Source organism: Aphis gossypii, chromosome 2 (genome assembly GCF_020184175.1).
Source record: "Aphis gossypii isolate Hap1 chromosome 2, ASM2018417v2, whole genome shotgun sequence".
Classification (NCBI taxonomy): Eukaryota; Metazoa; Arthropoda; class Insecta; order Hemiptera; family Aphididae; genus Aphis; species Aphis gossypii.
Window position 1 is genome coordinate 10,343,256 of NC_065531.1, and position 25,609 is coordinate 10,368,864.

At 26.1% G+C, this 25,609-nt stretch overlaps 6 protein-coding genes across 11 annotated transcripts; 2 read left to right on the forward strand and 4 right to left on the reverse strand.

Annotated features, from left to right (window-relative positions):
• Positions 1-226: 226 nt before the first annotated feature.
• LOC114121289 (SHC-transforming protein 1) lies at positions 227-5,653 on the forward strand. 3 transcript variants are annotated; one of them, XM_027983544.2, is made up of 9 exons: positions 227-473; positions 555-681; positions 769-839; positions 902-962; positions 1,069-1,242; positions 1,310-1,595; positions 1,673-1,816; positions 1,902-2,011; positions 5,133-5,653. In XM_027983544.2, exons 2-9 carry the CDS (start codon positions 583-585, stop codon positions 5,373-5,375), a joined length of 1,188 nt encoding a protein of 395 aa, XP_027839345.1. In that variant the 5' UTR covers positions 227-473; positions 555-582; the 3' UTR covers positions 5,376-5,653. The 3 variants fall into 3 exon arrangements, with proteins under 3 accessions (XP_027839345.1, XP_027839344.1, XP_027839346.1); XM_027983543.2 differs by having other exon boundaries at positions 227-463; XM_027983545.2 differs by having other exon boundaries at positions 227-448.
• A 2,811-nt stretch (positions 5,654-8,464) lies between these two features.
• LOC114121283 (probable protein BRICK1) lies at positions 8,465-12,427 on the reverse strand. Of its 4 annotated transcripts, none has more exons than XM_050201469.1 (4): positions 12,308-12,427; positions 10,579-10,730; positions 8,722-8,804; positions 8,465-8,658 (listed from the first exon to the last, which is right to left on the reverse strand). In XM_050201469.1, exons 2-4 carry the CDS (start codon positions 10,694-10,696, stop codon positions 8,632-8,634), a joined length of 228 nt encoding a protein of 75 aa, XP_050057426.1. In that variant the 5' UTR covers positions 10,697-10,730; positions 12,308-12,427; the 3' UTR covers positions 8,465-8,631. The 4 variants fall into 4 exon arrangements, with proteins under 4 accessions (XP_050057426.1, XP_050057425.1, XP_050057424.1 ...); XM_050201468.1 differs by lacking the exon at positions 12,308-12,427 and adding an exon at positions 12,174-12,306; XM_050201467.1 differs by lacking the exon at positions 12,308-12,427 and adding an exon at positions 12,055-12,268.
• On the reverse strand, positions 8,998-10,571 carry LOC114121281 (polyglutamylase complex subunit TTLL1). The gene has a single exon (XM_027983534.2). It carries the CDS (start codon positions 10,441-10,443, stop codon positions 9,121-9,123), a length of 1,323 nt encoding a protein of 440 aa, XP_027839335.1. The 5' UTR covers positions 10,444-10,571; the 3' UTR covers positions 8,998-9,120.
• LOC114121282 (GTPase HRas) lies at positions 12,323-15,661 on the forward strand. Its single transcript, XM_027983535.2, has 7 exons — positions 12,323-12,855; positions 13,738-13,786; positions 13,879-13,907; positions 14,054-14,138; positions 14,202-14,344; positions 14,540-14,700; positions 14,760-15,661. The coding sequence occupies exons 1-7, from the start codon at positions 12,825-12,827 to the stop codon at positions 14,829-14,831; spliced, it is 570 nt and encodes a 189-aa protein (XP_027839336.1). The 5' UTR covers positions 12,323-12,824; the 3' UTR covers positions 14,832-15,661.
• Positions 15,662-17,421: 1,760 nt separating this feature from the next.
• Positions 17,422-24,284, reverse strand: LOC114121291 (glucosidase 2 subunit beta-like). Its single transcript, XM_027983548.2, has 9 exons — positions 24,030-24,284; positions 23,303-23,515; positions 22,510-22,694; positions 19,398-19,576; positions 19,247-19,325; positions 18,858-19,116; positions 18,168-18,358; positions 17,930-18,079; positions 17,422-17,783 (listed from the first exon to the last, which is right to left on the reverse strand). The coding sequence occupies exons 1-9, from the start codon at positions 24,145-24,147 to the stop codon at positions 17,637-17,639; spliced, it is 1,521 nt and encodes a 506-aa protein (XP_027839349.2). The 5' UTR covers positions 24,148-24,284; the 3' UTR covers positions 17,422-17,636.
• On the reverse strand, positions 21,148-22,084 carry LOC114121292 (uncharacterized). The gene is made up of 2 exons (XM_027983549.2): positions 21,629-22,084; positions 21,148-21,554 (listed from the first exon to the last, which is right to left on the reverse strand). Exons 1-2 carry the CDS (start codon positions 22,026-22,028, stop codon positions 21,184-21,186), a joined length of 771 nt encoding a protein of 256 aa, XP_027839350.1. The 5' UTR covers positions 22,029-22,084; the 3' UTR covers positions 21,148-21,183.
• Positions 24,285-25,609: the final 1,325 nt, after the last annotated feature.

Below are 25,609 nucleotides of genomic sequence, written 5' to 3' on the forward strand. Positions count from 1 at the left end.
CTAGTAATATTGTACCTAAAAATATTAAATAAGTGGCACATTACATTATATAACTTAACTTCAAATAATCAAATAACTATAAAATTATAATATACATATACAATACTATGGTTTAATATTCATATTTCATAATCACTAATCAGTTATTCTGTGATTATATCACTTTTAGCACAACACTATGATAAGAAAATTGTAATCAGTTATGAATGAAATTACTCTTTCCACTAACATTGTTCCAGATGTTGACAAATGTATTGAGTAGTTGTAGGTAGTAACTTGTTAAGTGAGTACTTTAATAAAAGTGTTCGTAAGAAAAGTTACATACTTTAAACATTAGTTTCTTTGTTTCACAAAAAATATCTAGATTGCATTTTTAAATTGATATTACTGTGATTGTTGAAGTCTTTATTGTGATTATGGAATACGATTGGTTCCCAAGCTTTATTGAGTAAATATTTCTTTAGTAAGTAATTGTAGGTATTTAAACATATTATTGATTAAATAATGTACAATTTTGTTACTAACATTTATATCGTATTAATAAACAATTTCAGAAGTACGTTATAAATTGTGTTAGTTAAAATGCCAGATTCATGGGGAAGTTTCATGAACAAACCAGCTAGAGGTTGGTTACATCCTGACAATGTTATTACGAGAAGTAGTGTTTGCTACGAAGTTCGAGTAAGTTTTAATAATTATTGAGTTTATTTGTTTAACATTTTTAATGTGTGATTGTTTACAAACTGGTATTATTATTAAAATTTTTAGTATATTGGCTGTTTGGAAGTACTGACATCTATGAAAAGTTTGGATTTTGATACACGATTTTTAGTAGCCAAGTAAGTAAATATTATTTAAATTTAAAAATAATTAATTTTTATTGATAATATATTTTTCTTAGGGAATGTATAAATAAAGTTTGTGAAGCAGCTGGACTAAAAACTGCTGATAAAAAACGAAAAGTAAATTATATTATTTTATTTTGTAGTATTTTAAATAATTAAAAATGGAATAAAATTCTTTAATTTTATAATACTATTATTATTTAAAAAATGTTATATTTTTTAGGTGGATAAAAAAATTTCAAGACTTATTGGTGATCATTCAATTATGGATCATGCAGGATCAAATGTTACGTTGTCTATATCTAGTACATGCTTGACATTAAAACTTAGAGATTCACATGCTGTAATTTCTACACATGATATGCCTAGGATATCTTTTGCATCTGGGGGTGATACTGTAAGAATATTTAAATTTTAAATGATCTATTTATTAAATATTCTTTATTTGTTATGATTTATTTTAGGACACAATAGATTTTGTTGCATTTGTAGCAAAAGACATTAAAGACTGGCGTGCATGTTATGTGCTGGAGTGTGGTGAAGGCGAGTTAGCACAAGATGTTATTACAACTATTGGCCAAGCCTTTGATTTACGTTTTAAACAATTTTTGACAAAACCTGCACCAGTTTTAAGCTCAAGTACGCGTGATGAGCGAGAATATTATAATGATTTACCTGGAAAATCTCCTCCAGAAACTGGACCACCACCTGTACCACCACTTCCCTCATATCATGATCATCGTAGTAGAGGTTTATAAATTTAATAATTAATATTTTTAACTATTTTCTTATTATAATTAATAACTCTGAATAAATTATGATTTTAGAAAGACTAGTTTCAAATAATTTAATAGATTTGAATTGTGAAGCACCTCCGCCACCTGTACCACATCCTGCTCATAACTATGTTAATGATTTTGTAGTTGGAAATAAAAACCACAACTCACAACCCCGTGATGTATTTGATATGCGTATGTTATGTTATCACTATAACTTTTAAAAATAAATAATATGTATTATTTTATATTTATATTATATTTGAATAAAATATTTTAGAACCTTTTGTGGATCATGAACCTCTCCCAGTTATGGCACCAAAATTACAAGATGAAATTTGGTTTCATGGTAGCATTACAAGACAGCATGCTGAAGCATTACTAAAACATGTAAGTGGAATATAATATATTATATTATATTCAAACAAATCTACTTTTATCATAGTACTTCACCATTACCAACAACCTTTTCAATTTTTTGTTAGAATGCCTGCTAGTAGCAGCACACGACAGCAATAAAAATTAAATCTAATGACGTAAACATGTTTACGCAAAATAAACAAAACAACATCAAAAAGTGGTTTTAGAGTAAAAAAACCTATTATAAAATTTATTGAGAATAATATTTTGGAGGGAACTTCATTGGGGTTTTGTACTTTTGTATTAATCTAAATACATAGCTTGTAATTAAAGGAACAAAAACCTTAATTTTACATTTTTAAAATAACTAACTTTTTTAATAGTTATTCTAAAAAACTCCCATGAGATCCCCTCCTAATTATTATTCTCTATAAATTTCATAAGAGGTATTTTACTCTAAAACCACTTTTTGATACCGTTTTGTTTGTTTTCCATGGACAAGTTTTTACCATTGAAAATGACCATTACCAATATAGCTTTCTTTTAAGTACATATTTTCTTTTTAAGTTTAATATTTTCTATGCTTGTACTATTCCACATTTCATGACAATTTAGTTTTAATTTTGTATTCGTGGAAGCCATCTGCTAATTAAAGTAAAAACAATGATATATCATTATAATGACATAAAATTTATTTTTTACTCCTCTAAGAAATCCTTAGATATGACCAAGATACTTACTTAAAATAGCTATTATTCACCTATCTTACATATATTTAACTCTGTTTTAAGACTATTATGTTTCTCAATTTTGTTGAATTTTTTTACCATTTTCCTAGTCCCAAAATCTAATTAACCACCTGATTTAATATCATTTTTTCATTTTATAAGTTTACTTCCATTTTTGAAAAAATTCTGGAAAAACTTATACTCCAATGAATACTATCAATCTCTCTGATAATTTCATCTTTCCTGATTCTCAATTTGGTTTTTGTACTGCACACATAACACTATACAACTATTTCATAGTGTTATTGATGCTATAATCTTACTCACTAGAGAAAAAAACTATAATGTATGTCATGATATGTATTTCTTGATATCTCTCAGACCTTAAATAGAGCTTGACATAAAATTCTCCTTTATAAATTAAAAATGTTTCTTCAACCAACTACTTCCTTTTTATAGAATTCTACCTCTTTTATCGTAATTTCCTAGGTTATTTCGGTGATACATTTCTTTAATGGCCAACAAATCTGCCAGTGCCCCTCAAGTTGGTAATTTTTTCTTTATCCTTTACAATATTTACGTCTGATCAATTATACTCAACATACCGGTCATCGATTATGTGTATGACAAAGTCATTATACCTAATCACTCAAATTCTTCTTTAGTCATATAAAATCTTCAATCCCAACTCTTGAAACATTGGTAGGTACTTCAGCTGGAGATTTAAAATAAACCAATTTAAATCTATCCATACTATCATACTATGGACTATCTGACTCGCCTCGGTCCAGATGTCTATATACTACACCCAAATTTCAAATGCTCTGAGTATTAAATACTTGGTCTAACCCTTTATAAATGACTGACTTGGAGTCAACATATTAAATCCAAAAGATTGAATATAAATCTACAACTACTCCTTTTAAAAAGTCTTTTTAATAATAATAAATGTACACACATTCATAATAAATTGCTACTTAAACCTATTTGGACATATAATCTACCAGCTCTGGAATAATACAAAAAGTCTAATATAAATAAAATGCCATCCTTTAAAAATATCACGCTACTTATATTATTAAATGTTTTTCCTACGTCCCTATCCATTCTATCCATTCTGATCTCATGATTTTGTTAGTAGACAAATAAGAAAATCATACTACAGGGCGCAGCAGTCAAACCTGACGATTTAAAAAGGGTTGACAAGGCTAAAGTGATAGAGATTTCGGGAATGTTCTTATCGCTTTTAAATACCTAGAATTTAGTAATCATAGAGCATTGGTTGAGTGAACAGCGTGCGTTCGTGGTAAAAAAGTATTACAAAAATACTGATATATGTGTGGCTAACCAAGGAAGGCATTTACGTGACACAATCTTTAAAAAATGAAGTTTTTAAATATTATATAACATAAAATTCCACTTGTGAGGTTTTTATTTGTTTAGCGAAAAATTAATAAAATTTTTTTTTAATTTTTCAAATCGTTGGATTTGACTGTGTATTTGCACCCTGTATATTTGTTACCATTTTTGCTCACTATCTCATCCCTTTTGTTAGTAATCTTGCTACTCCCATAATTCTTGTTAACTTTCCTAAATGGTTAAAACAAAGATGGTGTTGTGATTTACTTGTCAACTAATTAAAAATAATAATAATCAAATAAAAGTGTCACTAATTGGTGGCTGCATTTCTCAAATGTATAACGTTCTGTGTATAATTTATTGTGAACTATAATTAGTTTAATAATTTATAAGTAGACATTCTTATATCATATTTATTTATTTTTTCGTATAGGTATAGATCTCATTTAAAAGTAAAAAAAAAAAATCAGTACAATTTCCATTGCATGTCATAAATTAATTTGTATTTTGTATTTTATTAAGCATCTTAATTGCTTTTTAAGATTTTTATATTTTTAATCAATTATCATTTTTAATTGGATGTATTCAAAATAGTTGACATTTTTAATTATAAAAAATTATATAATTATTTTTTAATTTTTGTTTATTATTACAATGCAGTATATTTAAATAAGATACATACATAAGTACTTATAAGACATTCTACTATAATTAATAAATATAAACCAAAACTTAACCTTTGCTAAATATAACAATGAGTATTTCATTATAATAAATATTATATTAAAAGCCAATTTTATGATGCAAAAATTATCATTTGATCCTGTACATTATAATAATGAGTTTATAATTAATCTATTGTAAATTGTAATTTTTAAGTACTGAGATAAGTGATATGAAGCCTAATAATAATTTTTTTTTATATTTATATGTCATTAGGTATGTAAAAATAAAAATAAAATGTATATAGTTATAAATATTTAATTAAAAAGTATAAATGATTACAAGTAGATGCATGACAAATATTTGTAGAAAAATGTATAATATTGTTTTTGTGTAAATAGGATGGTGACTTTCTAGTTAGAGAATCACAAGGATCTCCTGGACAATATGTATTAACAGGTCTTCAAGGGGATGTGAAGAAACACTTACTTTTAATCGATCCGGAAGGTGCAGTTAGAACTAAAGACCGTATGTTTGAAAGTGTCAGTCATTTAGTAAACTATCATAGTGAAAACAAATTGCCTATTATGTCAGCTGAAAGTGCTCTCATTTTAAGATATCCTGTACCTCGAACTAGATTTTAATAGCTTTATTTTACCTAACCCATTCCAATTACCAAACATTAATTTATATAATTGGATATTTAAATACAATATATATATGAATTTAATAATATAATGCTGTATACAATAGCGTTTGTGGTCATTGATTTGTATGCATTAACCAGTAGTACTTTTCAGTTTTTATTTACTTATTTAAAATCTCAATTATTTTAAAGTCATAAAATTCAATTTTATAACAATTACTATATCCTAACGATATTTTTATTTAAATTAAAAGTAGAATTAAAACCAATTATAAATGACTAAATAGTATTTGCTTTTGCCAATTCCCCTAACCTCCCTTAACATATAAACTATAAATACTATAATATTATATTATATTAAGAAGTGTTTAGAATGTTTAGATTATAATAACATGTATAATATGCAATGGTATCATACATTTAAGTTTTTCTATAAACTACTGGTATAATATATTTATTATTTTAATTTATAATTATACCTTAATATAATATACATTAATTTTCCCTCGGTTAAATATATTTGTATGCATACAATTTATAATTTATATGGTTTTTAAAGAGTAATGACTCAGGAATGTTATTTATACATATAAGCATAATAAACTATTGTTACTGCATTAGTCATACAATAGAATGTTATTTTTGAAGACAGTGAGTTAAATCTTTTCTGTGGATATCAGTGTATTTTAATACATTTATATGATTGTAGATTCATTCATTTAAATAAAATTTAAATATTTTGTTTTGTTACCAATTAGTTATAATTTTATAGATGTAGCTCATTATTTTTCTTGTAATTTCATACCTATAAATAAATAATCAGAATAAAATAAATAACTGACAATAGTATAATTATTTCATTTTTATAGACAATTTAATAAACAAAAATAAAAATACTAGTTTGTTTAGAAATAATACCTAATACGGCAGTAGGTATGAACTGCCAAGTGCCAAGTAAATATAAAAATCAACTAGGTATGTAAATTTATTTCTACTTTTTTGTATCGTTTGACAACAGTGGGATAGCCTTACAAACATTTGGAGGGGGGGATTAAATTTTCATTTTAAATAAATAAACGTCTTACATCTTAAAATGATTGTATATTATACTAAATAATAGACACTTGTAGAAGGGGGTATAACCCATTATCACCTCCCCTCTGGCTACTCCACTATTTGACAAAGTATGATAAAGTTATAATAATGTAGGTTTAAAATATTTTTATTTAAACAAGACTTATTAAATTAATATTAAAAATTTGTTTGACTACAATTAAAAGAATAATTTTATAATTATACTGGATAGTAAATACCAAGTTGTAATATTAAAGAAAATGATAACTTTTAAAACAAATGTGAACTATGTATATTTATATAAATTTATTCACTATCATTATTAATTTATTATACATTTATCATAATATTTTTGTGTTATTATATTATCATTTTGTGATTAACATATAAAATTAATTGAAGTATATACATTATTATTTATGAAAATATACAGGACATATTTAATGATTAATACAATATAATATATATTATGTTTGTTGTAAATAATAATTATAATTTATATTCAAAATTAATACTTATTTAAGGTACCAACATTTTGTTTGAAAAAATTAACAATTATTTCTGTTAATAATTTATCATTTTTTTTATTTTATTATCTAGTTATAGTTTACCTAGTGTCATAATTTTTACAACACATTTTGTTATAACATATTAAGTTTTATTTTATAATTTTTCTTTGACTTAAAACTATTATATACCAATATACCTATATTATATCTATATGTACTACTTATTTTGAATTATTATTAAATTTCTTACAATTGTTTAATGTTGACCACTAAATATAAGGTGTTTACATTACATTTTAGAACCATCTATATATCTATCAATGTTGTTAAGTGGTATTAAATTATTTTTATCCAAACATGAATATTATAAAAGAATAAAAATTTACATTTTTAAAAATATGTTTAAAAATACCTAATACCCAAATTTTTACATAATTTGTGAGTATTGATGTCAAAATATGATTAAAATGTAAACAAGCTTAGCCTAATATCATAGGTGTGCGCAGGCCACTTTTCCAAGGTATGCAGAAAGCTGCCACTATGCGGATACAGAGGAGGGGCAATGGAGGGGTAGAAATTGAAAAATGGTCTTTGGTATGTGTGATAGGCTGTGTTGTTCAGGGTATGCAGCTGCATATCCTGTATACCCCCTGCGCACGCCTATGCCTAATATCATGACTTGTAATTTTTGAGAATGAAAGCGATTGAGATTAAATTTTAACGTGTCCACTTGATATAACATAATCTGGCATGTGTTGACATTTCTATAAAATAAATATTAATGTATGATGTATAAATTAAGAACTAAGAAGCAGTTTTACTGTTTGAACATAAAAGGGTAAAAAACTCTATAACTGGTAGTATCATATGTAACAGTACTTAGAAATAGTTCAAGAGAAATATTTAAGTTGTGGTTTAATAGTTATTGTGATTACTAAGGATCAAAAATTATAAAAGTTATGTATTGTTCTGTATGCTTTCTATTTATAGCAGACTAAGCAGAGAACAACAATGCTATGAGCATTTAATTTATATTGCACTAATATGTTGAAGGATTATCTAATCATTGATTGTTATCGACTTAACTTTTCATAAATCTGTTTATTGTTTATTTGTTTGTAAATTTATTTTACACAATTGATGTTTTATAGTATTTTAAAAATATGTTAAATTGCTAACTAGTTTTTGTCATATTAATTAAATTTACACAAAACATTTATTTTTCAATATTTTTACATTTGTTTTGTGCATATAATTAATAGCATAAAATGATTTTTTTTTAATTTTGAGTACATTTTTTATTGATTTTTTGTGCACATTTTGCCTATTTTAGCTCCTATAACTAATGTATTCGGTAATCTAAGAATTGAAGTTCTGCTTTTCAACCATAAGATAAATGTAATATAATTGCTTTAAATAAATTAAAAATGTACCATAAAAATAAATAAATAAATCCACTTTATAGTATAAGGAGTTAATAAAACACATAAGACCAAAAACAATATCCTAATAATTAAAAGTTTAATATCTTAAATTATACAATATTATAAACATATAAAATAAATTTTCATGATTAAAAAATACAAATTACTTAAGACTAGTGAAATTACACTACTTTGGAAAATTTAAAAATAATTTACAAGTATTTTCAATTTATTTGAAGCCAGTGCATCATGAAAGAGTTTCTCCTTTAGTAACCTAAAAGATAAAATATATTTTTAAATAACTTTATACACATTAATACAAATATAATTTATATACCCGTGCTTCCAAGTATTCAATTCTTCTTTCTAGTGTAGTTAATTTTTCATTTAAAATAGCTAACCTGGATCGACATGACATATCTATAAAAAAAATTTAAAAAATAATAATATCTAATCAATGAATAGATTTTACAACAAAAATGTTCTAGTTAATATTTATAAAATAAGTATAAATTTATGTATGACTAATTTACAGACTAATTAATTACAAATTAGGTTGGAATTTCAATAGTGAATACTTGTAAATTATAATACAACTAATAAACTTATCAGATCCTGATTAATATTAAATATATTGAGTAGGTACAATTAAAATTGTTATATTTACAAATAAGATGTTTAATATTGAATTTAATTACACATTATTTATCTAATGCACTAATTAATTTTTCAATGTCTAGGCTTTTCGCTTTAATCTATCCTTTAGATCAGTTTTAGTCGAAGGTCCAGGTTTATCTTTTGCTGCTAACTCTTCATCAATTAACAACTCAAAATTTCCCATTGCTTCTCGAGATGGACATTTATTCCAACGTACATCAGGAACTCCACTGGGTGGTAAAACTACACTTAACATATTGTCAATCAATTTATACTTCAATATACGGTCATTGGCTGTAGTAGATGTTAAAGAAGGAGATGCATTTACTTCGATTAGCCAAGGTTTTAAATTATCATCAATTATAATATCATATCCATAACATTCAAAACAATGTCTATCATTAGCCATTATATAACTCACTGACTTTAAAGAATGAACAATCAACCAAACAATATTATCAAAAAGTGCTTCAGTTACGGTTTTTCCTCTTGTGCTTTCCAAAAATAGTCTCAAATTTTGAATGCTTAATTTACCGCCATGTATACTGTTGTATTCATCCCCTTGTTTTTGTAAGGAGACATTAGTCAAGTGGATCAATAAGTTTTCTATATCAGCAACACTTGTATTATATTTGACAGTACAAAATCGACAAAAGCCTGACTTAAACAAGTATGCTTTTAATGGACGAAAAGATGTGACCAAAACATATAGACGAAGATCAAACTTTTTACCATCAATAAGTAATGGATTATCAATATATTTAGATATAACATATGATTCCTTTATGGTAGATGTATTGAAATTATTATTTTTGCCTTCTCTAGACCACTTCTTTAATTTTGATAATTTATTAATAAGGAATATTCCTGTTCCTTGAGATTTTCCGACTGGTTTCATAATCCATGTACTTGGGCCAACCTTGCGGTATTCTTCTACAAACAAATTATAGTCTGCTGGTAGTACAAATGTAACTGGAATAAAATCTAAATATAAGTATTTTCCATCCAAACGCTTGGCTAATGGACTTCCTTCTCTTTCAAGTTCACGTCTATAACGTTTAATATTTTTTACCAACATATCTTTACGACTGAGTTCATAATGATTAGGAAAATGATTGATCATTTGGTTGTCATGCATTCTATAGCCACTATCAATACTAAATAGACTACGACATGTTTGTATACCAGCCCAATAAAAATTCCAATCATCATCAGGGCCAACATGTACCCAGCCTCTTTTCTCAAAATTACTTAATACAACTGATCTGTCGACATCTGTACAATATGTTATTTTCATTATAATGATAAAAAATAGTGTTGAAAAATTAAAAACTATAAGACTACAGGTTAAAAACTTAAATGTAGATTGATCAAACAATATTTTATAAATATATGTGTCCATGGTAACAAAAACTATGCTGAAGTATTTTAGAGCTTACTCAAGTATGATTAAAATACAGAATAAGGAGTGTTGTTAAGATGGATACAGAACACTGTTTATCATACAACCACAATCAAAATAATATTATGTGCTTACCAAATGAATTGAGAAAATCTGTAATTTTTTTTATGCTGCCCGTGATCACCTCAATGTACTCGCGATTCGCCCAGTCTTGTTGTATTTGTTTTTGAACGCCTTCTTTAGGTCCTCCCATGGCCACCTGACGAGTGACGAGTAACAACTAACAACTGTTTAATAATATTTATTCAGTATTCAAGGAGTGATGGAGAATTTGAGAAAACAACAACTAACGCTGATGATTGTAATTTCGGTAGTAGTTAGTGAATATGTGAAATGTGAATAGTTAATACTAAATAGTAAAAAATAGCAATATCGAAGTTAAACTACAGAATAGGTATAGATTAAAATAAATTAAAATATAGATTAAACGAATACTGAATAGGGAACGCCGAACCAGCTCGGAATTACGGTCTATCTCTAATCTATGATTCCGGTAGTGGTCACTGCTTAGTGCTTAGTGTTCTGTCTTCTGTGCCGGTAGGTCGTGGTGGTGAGTGGGCGGTCTTACAGCGTACGCGTAATGCATAGATAAAGGACAATTTCTTTATCTATGGTGCAGTGTGCAATATGAAAAAATACTGTGTTGTGTTTATCAAATTATTATTAATCAGCGATGAAATTGAAGGCCAATGGCCATAGAATATTAGAATTATATTATAGTGAATTACCGAAGTGTAAATTACACATGGTAAATGTGGTGTAAATTATGATCAAATAAATTCTATTATATCTCTTTTTACATTTTTGTGTAAATCACGAACCACGGTCTTAAAAAACATAAATACCAAACTAGGATGATATCTATCTTAGTGGTCAGTGGTGTTAATAGATATTTGTTTCACCTAAGTTTTATTTAAAATTAACATTTTTTTAATGCCCTTGTTTCCATTAAAACACCATCATCGAATTTTTACTTGTTCCAATTTCTTTTATCAACTATCTTTCTCACAAAAAATGTAGATGAAACTTTTTTAGAACAAATGTGAAGACGTGAAGTGGAATTGTACATCAAAAGACAAAGCCACAAAGGTACCCATTCAACAATTATAGATCTCAGATCGGAGCTCGATGTATGTTATCATTGAATAGTTGAGTCATTATCGTAGGCGGGGGAGAAAAGTACGTTATCAGCGCAATAATAATATTATCTATTTTGTTTTGGTGTTATCACTTGACGGAAATTCGTCGCTAGTCTCCAGTGTGACACGAACAGCAATCAGGTACGATCGCAAACGTTTCTCATGGATTTAGCGGACCACCACCAACGGTAGCCCGTTGGTTATAGCACAAAACTTTCAATTACCATTACATAATACATAGTAGCAAGTACAATAATATTGTAAATTGCATTTATATAGTTAATTATTTATAAATATAACAATTTTCAAATTATAAGAAGTATAAGTCAACGGCGTTGCCAGTTTCTACTGACCACATTACGTAGTCTGGACCCGATATTAAGTAGAAACTATTTATAGGCTTTCAACTTACAGTTGTAATTGAATAAATAAATCAGGGTTTTTTTTTTCAAATTTGACGTTTTTCGTAAGGATATCACGTTCGTTTGAATTAGGAATACCGAATATTGAATTATACAATTTTAAACCTACACACGGGTCGACTACAACTGCTGCAGCCTACCGGCTACCGGTGCTCAGTGCTCACCGAACGACCGAACAGCGGCTACCCATTGCGGTTGCACGACGATATTTTTTATAATATTATATTATGATTATGACATTACGTTATCAATGACGAAGACTACGAAGTACGAGTAACGAGTTACGACGGACGACGACGACGACTGCGACGCGCGCGCCGAGGAACGTACATAGCGGACAGTTGGACAGGCTGCGTGCGCCGTACAAAAGATGGCTGTGCTGTAAACAAAAAATAAATAAATAAATGTCACGCCCCTTTTAGAGAATAATAATAAAAAAAAAAAAGAAAAGAAAGAAGGAAAAAACCAAAACACCTTTTTTTCCGTCTTCGCTAATCGGTGCACATTACGGTCGGGGTGTGTTTCGCGTATTTTTTCCGCGATATTGTCGTTACCCGTGATTATTGTCGTCACCTCCGCGGTCCAAGTCGACGCCGTCGTCAAGCCGAACGCCGTCGCCGCCGCCGCCGACCGGTGTTGCACCGCACGGGACCAGTGACCACCGACCACAACGCTGCACAAGAGCGCCTTTTGTTTTGCTGTGCTGTTGACTGACCAAACGACGACGACAACAACACCGAACGCCGATTAAAATTAAATAATGACTGAATACAAACTGGTCGTCGTCGGTGGTAAGTAGTTATTGCACTACCCACGGACGTATTGCGATTTAGTATATTGGACCTTTACAGTCCATAGCTAATCTCCTCAAACCCCGACTACGTGCAGATATCTTGTGCTGTCTGAGTTTTCGATCCCTATACTTGGCATCTGTCGAGATTGAACGATTTGTTCATGTCAATGGCTACCGGCTAGCGTTTCGCCGACCCTCGACGATCGCGTCATTGTTCGTGGATTGGTTATAGTATCTACCTATGTGTATTACTCGTGCTGATTTCTAGATATCTGAGAGTTTTTTCTAAACAAGTATTCTTCTTCTCCGATACCAGTAAATTGCCAATTGCCCTGTACAATTTGATCAGCACACTCGTTCAAATTCACTCACATAATACCCAAACTAGTTCATCATACTCTCATCTTGTATGGGAGTTTATGGTCTATATCTTTAGATAATTTCCCTGAATCTTATCTCTTGACATTCTTTAGACAAAGATTTGAAACTTTTTATACTTAATTCTCTTTAGGACTAAAGTTTATTTTTGCATTACTTTTTATATATTCTTCTGTCTTATCAATTTCGCTTGATATATTTTTCCATTCAACTAAGAGTAATTTTTTGATTTAGGTCTGTACTTATGTACAATTATTAATTCGAAAATAATTTTTAGTCACTATTTATGAACACATACTAATTACCTACTAAAACTTCATAAAAACATATTTGTATCAGTCTCATAATCAGTGTCTAGTTCAGTTTTTTGTGTACCTATTATCTACTTACTAGTTGTACATTTTACAAAAAATTGAATAATTGTTGCTGCTATGTTGTTTTTAGTAGCTATTTTATATTATGTTATATTATTCTTTATGTAATTTTTGACATTGTTTTTCAGCTGGTGGCGTCGGTAAAAGTGCCTTAACAATACAGTTAATACAGAACCAGTATGTTTTAATTTCTTAAATAACTAGTTTAAATATTTTACCTAAGATTTAGTTAAAAGTTAGCTTATATGTATTATTTTTTTTTTTTACAGTTTTGTGGACGAGTATGATCCAACGATTGGTTAGTTTTATATTAGTTTTTATTATATTTAATGAACCTTAAATAGGTAATTACCTATTTATTTTGTTGATAATTTTTTAGATTATTCATTTTTTATACTTAATGGAATCATGATTTATAATAGTATTTTTTCCATTTATTTTCAGAGGATTCTTATCGTAAACAAGTAGTAATTGATGGAGAAACGTGTCTACTCGATATTCTAGACACGGCGGGTCAAGAAGAATATAGGTGAGTTTTTATTTCTTGTAATTTTTGAGTACAAAAATTTAATGATATATTTTTTTCTTATAGTGCTATGCGTGATCAATATATGAGAACCGGTGAAGGTTTTCTTCTTGTATTTGCTATTAATAATACCAAATCATTTGAAGATATCAGTAATTACAGGGAACAGATAAAACGAGTAAAAGATGCAGAGGATGTCCCAATGGTTTGTAAGTATCAAAGTCATCATTATTTGAACTCTTATCATGGTAATAAATTATTAATTCTTTTGAAATCTCATTTATTTGTGAAAATATTTAAACATTATTTTGAAGTATTATCCATTCAGATATTTAGATTCTAATAAAATATGAATTGTTTGAAATGTCGATTTATTAATTTCTTACATTAAATTTAATTTTCAGTGGTAGGCAATAAGTGTGATTTACAAAGTAGAGCGATAGATGTTAAAGCAGCGTCAGATTTAGCTAAACAATATGGTGTACCATTTATTGAAACATCTGCTAAAACGAGACAAGGAGTTGATGAAGCATTTTACACTTTGGTCAGAGAAATTAGGAAAGATGTAAGTAGTTATTTAATAGTTGTATATATTAGTATTATAATTATTTATTAATATTATAGAAAGAACAAAGGTTGCGAGAAAAACGTAAAGCAAAACCAAGAAGGAAACGCAAGCACTGTTACCTCTTTTGAATATAAGTGAAACAAATGGAATTTTTTTATTTAAATTAAAAAAAAAAGGACCTAACAAGAGTGTCCTCGTCATATTTTAATTAATGTAAACACACTTTAGGCTCAGGGAAGTGTGTTTTCATCATTTATAATATTGTTCAGTTAAAAGCATGTATTGAATATATTTATTTGAATGATAAACAAAAAACAAATAACTTTTGGAATCCCGATCAATAGAAATTTATGTTCAAAGAAAGAACATTATACAAAGGACCCCTTTAACAAGTTGACATCTTGTTTTGAGATCCGATTTTAATATTGCTATTTTTATCGTCTTATTATTAATAAAAATTTAAAAAATATATATTTATAGTGTTATTCGATTATCTAAAATATTTTCCTGCCCCATTTATTTTTCTCAAAATCGTGCTTCCAGTATTCATAGGAGCTATTGATTTGTGCATAGGCTTTACTACAATTTTTTTTTTTTTTTTTGTCAATAGGTACATGATTTTATTGTTTAACATCAATAAACAATACTATTGATCATATCTTTTGAACAGTTAACTGGTTTAACTACTTTATTTTCTTTTTTATTTTACTTAAATCATAGTATAAAAGCAACGAAATGCAATACTTTAATTATTTCTAGTTAAAATGTACAACTTTATTTTAAATTAAAAATACGTTTGGTCAATATAAAACTATGTTATAATTCCTGTTCAAATTACTTTTTTTCTTATTTTATTAGATTTCTATTTCCACTCTGCCTTGTGATCAGAAGTAGCATATGTATATTTTATTGATAATTGTTTTATGTATTTATGTATATAATATATATATATATATATGTATTTATAATAAAATATATGTTTGACCTGATCAGAAGGTGCAGATGACTTACAGGGATTATAAGTAGGACATCCGTGCCAAAACTATACTCACTATTCAAGTATTTATTTCTTAAGTCTTATTTTTTATACACGCCTAATATTAAATATTCATTATGATTGTAGTTGTTTCAATTTTATTATTATTATTTATTATTATTATTATTATTATTATTATTTTTTTTTTAATGATAATTTTTTTTTAGTTAAATTGTTTAAAACACAGGACTAATACTTAGTAAAAGAGACCTTTGGCCTTTGGGAATAATTTTATAAATGGCAAAAGAACAAAAAAGAATTCTATAATTAAGTTAACTATTTCAACAAAGGCCTCATTGGACATTTATAATATTCATAATTTGACTACGGTTATATATATTGTAATTTAACGAGCTTTTCATGTCGAAGTTTATGTTCGATCGAGATGTTAAGAAAATCATTTTTTATTAGTATTTTTATTTATTTTTTTTAATTTTTGTGATCATTATATTAGGATACAATCAGCATGTTATTACCAAAACTTATTATAATATAATGCTATCTGATAATATATTTAAAAAATGTGAATTTTGATTCCTTTAAAATGTGTGATTAATGAATTAATATTTTATAACCTTGGTTTCTAATTTATTACTACATTTATATGAAGCTATTAAAATAGTTAACTCTTGGAAATGTCCAGCTTGAATGTTTGTAAACAAACTCTTAGTATACTTTTTTTTATAATGTTATACTTAGTTACATTGTTTCACTATCAATATATGGTCTAAAACTGTTGATATCAATGTGGGTTTATGGGTGATTTATGGTATTATGTAATGATAATAGGACTACTATTTTTCACTACGTTTTAATGGCTTTATATAAATACATATGGTGTATAGTATTATGATAATTTATTTGAAAAATGTAAGTGATTTCCCAGTTACATTGATATAATGTATGTAACATGAAAATTCAACACAATGTTTGAAATCAATAGACAACACTAAATACATAAATTGTTGCTTTTGAGTTCTTATATTCAAGTGAATACTAATTATTAATTAATAATTATACATTGCATTTATGAGCAATTATAATAAAAACTCATTTAGAACTAAAATTATGTACATAAATACTATATCGACTACTATTAACTTGTTTAAAGTATATAACTTGTTGATAATAAGAGATTTTCCAAGCATTTTGCTTAATAAGACTAGGTTTTTTTTTTAATATGAAAAAATTAAAATATACCTTATTAACGATCAAAAGCTTAGGTGATTTTTGGTGATGTTGTATGTTGGCCATACAACCATTAAAATCAATATATTTGAAAACCAATATTAAGCAACAAGAGGAAACACTACCATGTCTCTTTTAATAGTCAAATTTTTATGATTTTTTCCTTGAAAGAGGAAAGTTTTATTCAATCATTTAGATAATATTGGTAACCAATTTTGAATAACACCAGCGAAATAGATTTGTAAATACTGAGATGTAAATTCAAATTTATAAAAATAGTTTTTTTTTTTTTTTAAGAAGATTCTAATACAACCTGTATTAAGTTAAAAGTTTAAAAAATTAAAAAAAAAAAACTATACAAATTTGATGATTTCAAGAAGGATGAGAAATTTTCTTGTCAGAAGATAAAAAACATACTACCTCCAAGGCTCCAACACCTTTAACATATTTTTGAAGTTGTTAATAATAAAATCAAAATAAAGAACATAATTGACTTAAGTAATTTAACTAACAATTTTATTTTATTAACAATAGAGGTAACATTGTATGGTATATTATGACTGGTTTTTGTATTAATTGTAGTACCCGATAGTACTATCTTTAATACTTGTTATGTACATTATTTTACAAACATGTTTACAAATTATACGTTAATGAGGAATAAAAATCACTCTGTACAATTTATTATGGTTTAAGTATATATTGACAGTTATAATTCTTCACGTTCAAGTTTTCTTAAGTATTTAATATCTTGAATCACACATACTGAGGGCAATTCAAATTCCATTATATATTCACATCGATTAAGCTCTGACACCGATATAAGTTTAGGTTCTAAGCCACAACTCAGGTGAACCTGTTTTTAAAATGATAATATGAGATCAATATTAATATCATATTATAATAGTATTGATAATACTATCCGATGAAAAATGTGTTATAATATTTGTACATAAAACAATAGGTCCAATGGTTGTACATATTACATGTAACAAAACTTACATAAGCAAACCTTTGATAATGATTCAAACAGTATTGTCCTCTATCATATAACATGGTGTGGTATTGAGGTTCATCGTTGATAAAGTTTGTCCAACCTTTCCAGACACCCAAGATTACTTCAGGTCCTCCCTTTATTGGCCTTTGAGTAATCTATAACAAATAAACTCAATAACATCCACTTAATATACTAACTATTGCCTTAGATGCAATTTAAATATATATAAATACTTTGTCTTACCTTCTCAAATAGACACAATTTATACACGTATTCATCATTAGTCAGTTCATAGCACTGTCCATCTAAAGCAGCAAATTCGTCTTCAGAACCAAAATTTTTACTTAGTGATTTCCGTACATCATATAGTTGTTTTTGAAGATCTTTTACTGTTTGGTCAGCTTCTTTAAATAGTACTTGAGCTTTTTTTGATTCTGAAATAAAAATTTGTAAATAAATTTGTACAAAATATATGATGTAAGTTACATATTCATCTATGAGGGAAAGTCAATTGCATCCTCAAATTATTTTGGTGGGTGCAAGCCACCAGTTTCATTGGAAAATTAAGTGGCAAATTAATTTTTTTGTATTAATTGCATACTATTTTATTAAATATTTTTGGCCTAATTTATATTTAAAATTTGGTATACTTGATTTAGAGTATATACTGATCACTATACTATAATTTTCATGAAAAACAAAAAAAAAATTGTTTTATAATTTAAAATCCAAACTGTTTAACTGTATTCAATTTTGAACAATTTTAACCTATATTTTGTCAAAATTATATCTTTAATGAGTAACAATGAAACTGCTGTTCTATATTGCTCTATAATTGCTTGGATTATATATTTTATACATTATTTTTAATATAATATGTATTGATTAAAAGTATGAAAAATATTTAGAAATTGTATAGATATAATAAATTACCATCAATTATGATTTTGGTTTTTTCAGTATATAATAATTTATTAAGTCTTACAGCTTCAATATCTTCAATATTATATATTTCAGTTTCATTCTCGGAATTATAATTAAAATCTTGATTTAGAAATTCCTTTTTGATATTTTTTTTATCTAGATGTTGTTTTTCATCAAAAGATTTTGTAAAAATTAAAAGATTTACACGATTCCAGCCATTTGATAAAAAATCTTTTAGATCAAATTCCTTTTTATTTTCCATAAAATACTATAGAAATATAATAAATATTTTAAATGAAACACATCATTTAATTCAATAACTAAATAATTAAAACACTAGGTATATTTTACTTTTGTTGATATGTATGTTATTAGTTTAATTTATGTACTAAACTTACATTAACTTCATCTTGTGATACCACGCCATCTTTGTTTTGATCAAAAATACTATAAGCAATTACTTCTTCCACTTCAATTCTAAACAACATTTTTTATGAATTTTCTATTAACACATTATAATTTAGACTTTAAGTATTAAAATAATTGTACTTATTGTTTTTGTTAGTATCAATTTCATTAAATATTTTGATAGCTTTATTTTGTTGATTTGATTTTTCCTCTTCTATTGTTTTATCTTCCTTTTCTTTAGCTACTTCTTTGTCATTAAATAAAATACTTCTTTTAAACTGGGCATCTTTTATTTTGGCCATGAGGGGGATAATTTTATCCTAAAGAACAAAAGAAATTGATAGTATTTATAAAATTGTTTTATATTAGTAACAACTGTAATCAAAATATTATTTAAGATTTCAAAAAGTAGTAAATACATGCGGGTGTAACGTCCTCTTAACACATTTATTGTGATTAATTTGTTAATATTTAAAAATAATAATAATTATGAATTATCTACTTTATTTTTTGGGGCTATCAATTTTTTTCTTCAAATTTTAGTCATGAAGACATCATTTTAATATAAGATTATTTAATTCATTGATGATTGATCTCACAGTATTTTAACATTATTGCTCAATTTCTATTCTATTTGACAATTAATGTGGATTGAGACCTGGTTGTTTTGTTGTCATGTACCTTATTATTCTTTATAATTTTATTTTAGAGGCTGTTAAAAATGTTATTTTTTACTTATTTCACAAATATTTTAATTGACAATAAAATAAAATAAAATAATCAACATTCTCCAAGAAATACTCTATAAATTGAATTTTAGCAAATTAAATTTGTCTTGATTCAAATCATGATTGTTGGATAAGCAAAAGTGGGTGAAAATGTACGGTTTAAGTCTATAATTTTGACTTTAATTTCAGGTAACATCAAATACAGAAACCTTTTGATTTTACTATTTGCTTTCTTTATTAATAGTATCTAACAAATTTTACAAACTGATACTTCCTTGAGGTAAATTATTTAAAAATCTTTTACTCGATTATGTTTGCCTTTAATGCATCTGTCCTATTACAATGTGAGTTCAATAACCTTGTCATATATATTTAACTCAATTAGACTATTTTTTTTTTGTAGAGCTTAATGCAGATAAATGTTATGTTGTTCTTTAGATCTTGCTTATCACTCAGTTACAAATATCAGATAAATAATACTAATAAATTAATTATTTTCAATAAAAAAAAATAACAAGATTTTTCTCCAAACTGCTGATATGTGATTTTGATTGAATAAATTATGCTGCAGAGAAGTAATGTTAATGTGGTCTCGTCTTTTGTCTTTTAATTTATACCTATATTTCTATTAATATGTTTTAATATAGTGTCACAGACTCATCTATTTTAGAAGGAGTTCTAAGACGTTTTTTTCCTTTGCATGTATATGCTTTGAATATTCAAAAACAATTTCGATCCTCTTCTAATCACCTGTTTTCTATTTATTAGATTTGACAATCTTAGCTAGTAAAAATTAGTTTTAACTCCAGATTTATACAATAACTTATCAATGATTCAACTAATGCTTACTTCCTTCACTTTTATAATATAGACTTAAGTTAAATATTGTAGAATAGATAGTAAATCTATAGTATTTGATTTACTATTTTATTATTTTACTTGTTCTATTTCTCTTTACACTGCCTCCAGACTTGCCAAAAATTAAAGCTCTAACTATTTATTTAATGCACTTAGCTTATGAGTCTTCAAAAAGTCCTAATAAATGTATGATTGATCACTGTTATATAATTAACTCATATTTGAATCTTCCTACATTTAAATATTCTATCCTTTTAGACCTTACTTATTATTAATAATATTATAAAATACAATTCAAAATACCATTATTTTAATGCGTTAGAATATTTATTGATTTATTTTTAATCACAACACTCTTTTATACATAAATCATCATTTGATGAAAATGTAATTTCTTTAGTATATGTTCCTGGTTCAGTATAGTAATGATTGTATGTAGTTTGATAATCCATTGGTTTTTTTGTTTCACAACTGTTCCTAATTTTTATAGTTGAATTATTTGAATTATTGGCCCAATATTTATAATATAAATTATTTGTTGTCATTGTTTCCATTTTTTTTGATGGAGCCATGTAAGTACTTTTAGGTTTGAACATGTCAACATTGTTTTTTTCTATTTTAGAATCTTTATAAGATGTTTGATAAGTTGTTGATTGAACTTCAGTTGGGGTATTTAACTTAAAAATATTACAAGGTTTTTCATAGTGTTTACCTATTTATTCAAATTGTATTATTTTAGCTTTATTAAAGTTAATAAATTAAATAACTCTATTATGAACTCTTTACTTTGTGGGGTAATATTCTTTCTTTGAAAGTCAATTTGCTTAGTAGTATTTAAATTCATTGAACCACATCCAATTAAATTATAACAGTCTCTTGGTTTTTTAATTACTAACTTATCTGAAATTATCCATTTTTTATAACTGGATTGCTGAATTGTTTCTGATGGACATTGAAAACCAAATTTTAAATTATCTTCAATGCAGTTACTTTTTGAAGATGAATTAATCTTTATTAATTCATTAATTGGTTGGTTTTTAAAAGATATCTTTTGTTCGGTTTTGTACTGCATAGGAATATCTGAACGAATATAAATTCCATGTTTCGCAAACGATTTACCTCTCGGTGGTTGTATATAAACATTATTATGATTACAAATTTGGGTTTTACAATCACATTTGTTCATAATTATACAAGATTTTCAAGTTGTGATGAATTAAAAATTAAAAATCTGTTGCTAAGTTATTTCTATACTTAAATTATTATAGTTTGTAGGTACCTATACCAACCTGTAACTGATAATTAATAAAGCCTTTTTGTTATTATTTTTTGTACAATAACATATAATAGGGGGACTAAATATTATTTTTTAAATGGGATTTCTCATTTTTTTTTTTTTTATAATGTATAATTATTAGCCAAATAATCATTTTGTTTCAATTTATCAACTTTTTCAAATTTTTGTTTACTTTAATATTTCAAGTAAAATTTTAGTAAATGTAATAAATTGTATATGATTTTGAAATAATATCATATTAATTAATATTAATTAAAATCATAAACAAATTTTTAATTTTTTAATTGTGGGTAGGACTGTGAGGATAAAGGAAACTGCATTTATATTGGATATTGGTTGCAATGAGTATAATATATATAAAATGTCTGACCTGTTTTTGTGATAGGAGATATTTGCCTTTAGCAATAAGTTGTTTTCTTATTTCAAATCCAAGAGCAAACAAATCATCTATTTTCTTTGCTTCAATTCTAGATGCGTGGCTAAGATTTTTACATGTGTTTGGACAAGCATCTTTTTGGACATTATTAGCCCATTCATCGGACCCATCACAACAATCTATTTAAAATGGAATACACATTATAATGATTATATAGTTCTTGATTGATCAAGTATTAAAGTAAAAGTAAATAAAATTAAAATACTAATATAATATATTTGTGTATGTTTAAATAATACGTCACTTGGATTGTAGTTGCATATTGCATATTTTAAAAGGATTAAGTTTGATTATATTTTTGAATAAGAGCTTTTATAAGTTAAATTTTAATAATAAATAATAAAATCTTAAAATAATTATGTATTTAAAAATTATTTTACTATGTTTTATTCAGATTAAATGTTTAATAATTATTTAATTCAATTTAAATAGTATTCAGATAAAATTTATATTTTAAATATAATTTTCAAGAACAAAAGTTTAAATCAGTCATTATATTTGCTATAGGTATTTGTAATTTATGTAATATTAATATTGTAGTAGGTAATCCTAAAATCCAAATAATTATGTATTATAATTTATAGATGATAAATTATACAAGTAGTATAATTTATGATATATATAAAGTAGGTATTAATGTTTAATAATCAATACATGGTGTATGTGTAAAACCTAAAAGAGATTATATTCTGTATATAATATTATATTAAATAATAAAATATTATACCACAAATTCCATCATTTACACGTGATGACGGCACAACAAGAGGAAAATGTCCTTTATTTGTACAGTAAAATGTGCCATTTGGACATGCCGAGGTACCTGGTTCATCACTTGAATCAATACAATCACAATAATCATCATTAATATATGAGAAAGGAATAGTTAAAGTGCCATCCAAACATGTAAAGTCCTCGCCATAAGCATATAGTTTGGCATCTACAAAACAATTTCATAACAATTATAAAAAAATTATGATTAAATATAATATATTATCAGGGGTGGCCAATTTTAAAAGACTAGTGATCGACCTTTTGAGTTTTTTAAGGTTGTCGCGATAGACCAAAAAAAAAAGGTCAATAAACAAAACCTATCAGTGTATAAACTCATTTTTCAGAATTATTTAGTGCCTTTTTCTAAATCTTATTTTTATATTAGTGGAATAGGTACCTACATACATTAATTATCTTGCCACAATTAATCAATTAATAATTATATTAATAAAATAATAATGAAAGCAACTTTTAATTCGAAGAAAATAAAGACAAAGGTATCAAAGGCTGTTGTAACATTGTAAATACCACACACATCAAATTTTGCATTTAATGTTATTTAAAATATAGGACATTATATTTATATTATTTTTATTCACACAATAGGTAGGTACCAATCATAATTGGTGTCTAGTATACATTATTCAACATTGTATGGAATATCAACTGGTTAAACTTACTTTTAATTGGGATTCCTTTAATGATTTCAAAATTCCTAACAGAACATTTCGTCAAAATTATTGAATGAATTAAAAGATTAATTATTAAAACAATGTCTAAATTGTATATTATTTCCATTTTATTATTTCATTGAAAAATTAAAAAAAAAAAAATCATAAATTATTATTTATTAAGTGTTTGAAGATAGCGGCTCCGTAGATACCAGACTTGGTACTTATCACATTCCGAAAGATATAATCAAAAGAGGAAGGATGCCGAACATAACCGGCGGAAATATTGCTATATGCCGGAAGGTCGCCGATCGGAGCGAAAAAATATAGTCAGAATTTATCTTGTCCACTAGAATGCGCTCCAAAAAGTAATGATGTAATTTTTAAAAGTCAATGCTTTTTATAATATGTATTAACTATTATTAATTGTTTTTTATTAATTTATTATTATAGTTTAAGATGTGGTAAGATTTATGAATAGGTAATATTATGATGTTGTTTTAAAAATAGATTTTCCTAGTGGAGAATTGATAGAATGATTGGCTTATTGAAATATCCAAAACGTTTTGATTAAAAAAATATTAGGTATATTATCATTAAAAAAAATTAATTATAACACATCCTATATCTACCAATCTATTATAATTTATAATATGTTTGAAATTCTTTACTGATTCTGTGATTTTGCACATGTATATAATTTATATTAGGCAACAATCACAATTTTTAAAGTTCTAACTTTTAATCATTATAATATTATGATTAATTGTAAAATTGAGAAATGTTTTAGATTTTGATATTTGAGCTGACCGATTACATTATTTTACAATGATGTGTGTTTTTTCTGCCTATCATCACCTTTTCAGACAGTAAAAATGATTTGATTTTTAACATTGTAGGTAGATGGTTTTTGAGAGTAAATTAGATCTAGTTGGTAACTTTTTGGGTGCTCAAAAGTAAAATGTTTTCATTATTTTACGTTAAACGGCTAAACTAGTTTTTGACAAAATTGATTTCTTTATTTTGTATAGTTAAAAAAAAATAATAACTGTAGAAACTTGGACATTTTTACCAAGTAATTATATAATCATTCCTTATACATGGTAAAATTTTAAAAATATTTTGACTATTTTGAGCTTTTTTAAATAATTGAAAATTTCGGTTTATTTTTATAAATCATGATTTTCCAAAAATCTCGATAATCAGTTATTTGCTATTTCAAGATTCATGAAGATTTACTGCTAGATTCCAAATAACTTGATCTTATAATATCTGTATAAAAATTATAAAAGTATATAATTTAAATTTTTAGCGTGATATGAATTTGAAATAAAAATTTCTATAAAATCACAAACATTTACTAACTAAAAGTATTTGGTAGTAAAAAATTGATAAAATCTTCAACTGTTATGGCTAAGGTATGAAAATGTAATATACTTTCTCTTATAAGTATTTTTCTGGTTTATTGTATCTTTTGAGGTGTTCCAATAGTTCTATAAGCAGTAGTACCTATAATGAAAAAAATACACGAAGTAATAAATAAGTGTTGGCCAATAAATAGTAGGTCATACATTCATATCTTGCACAGA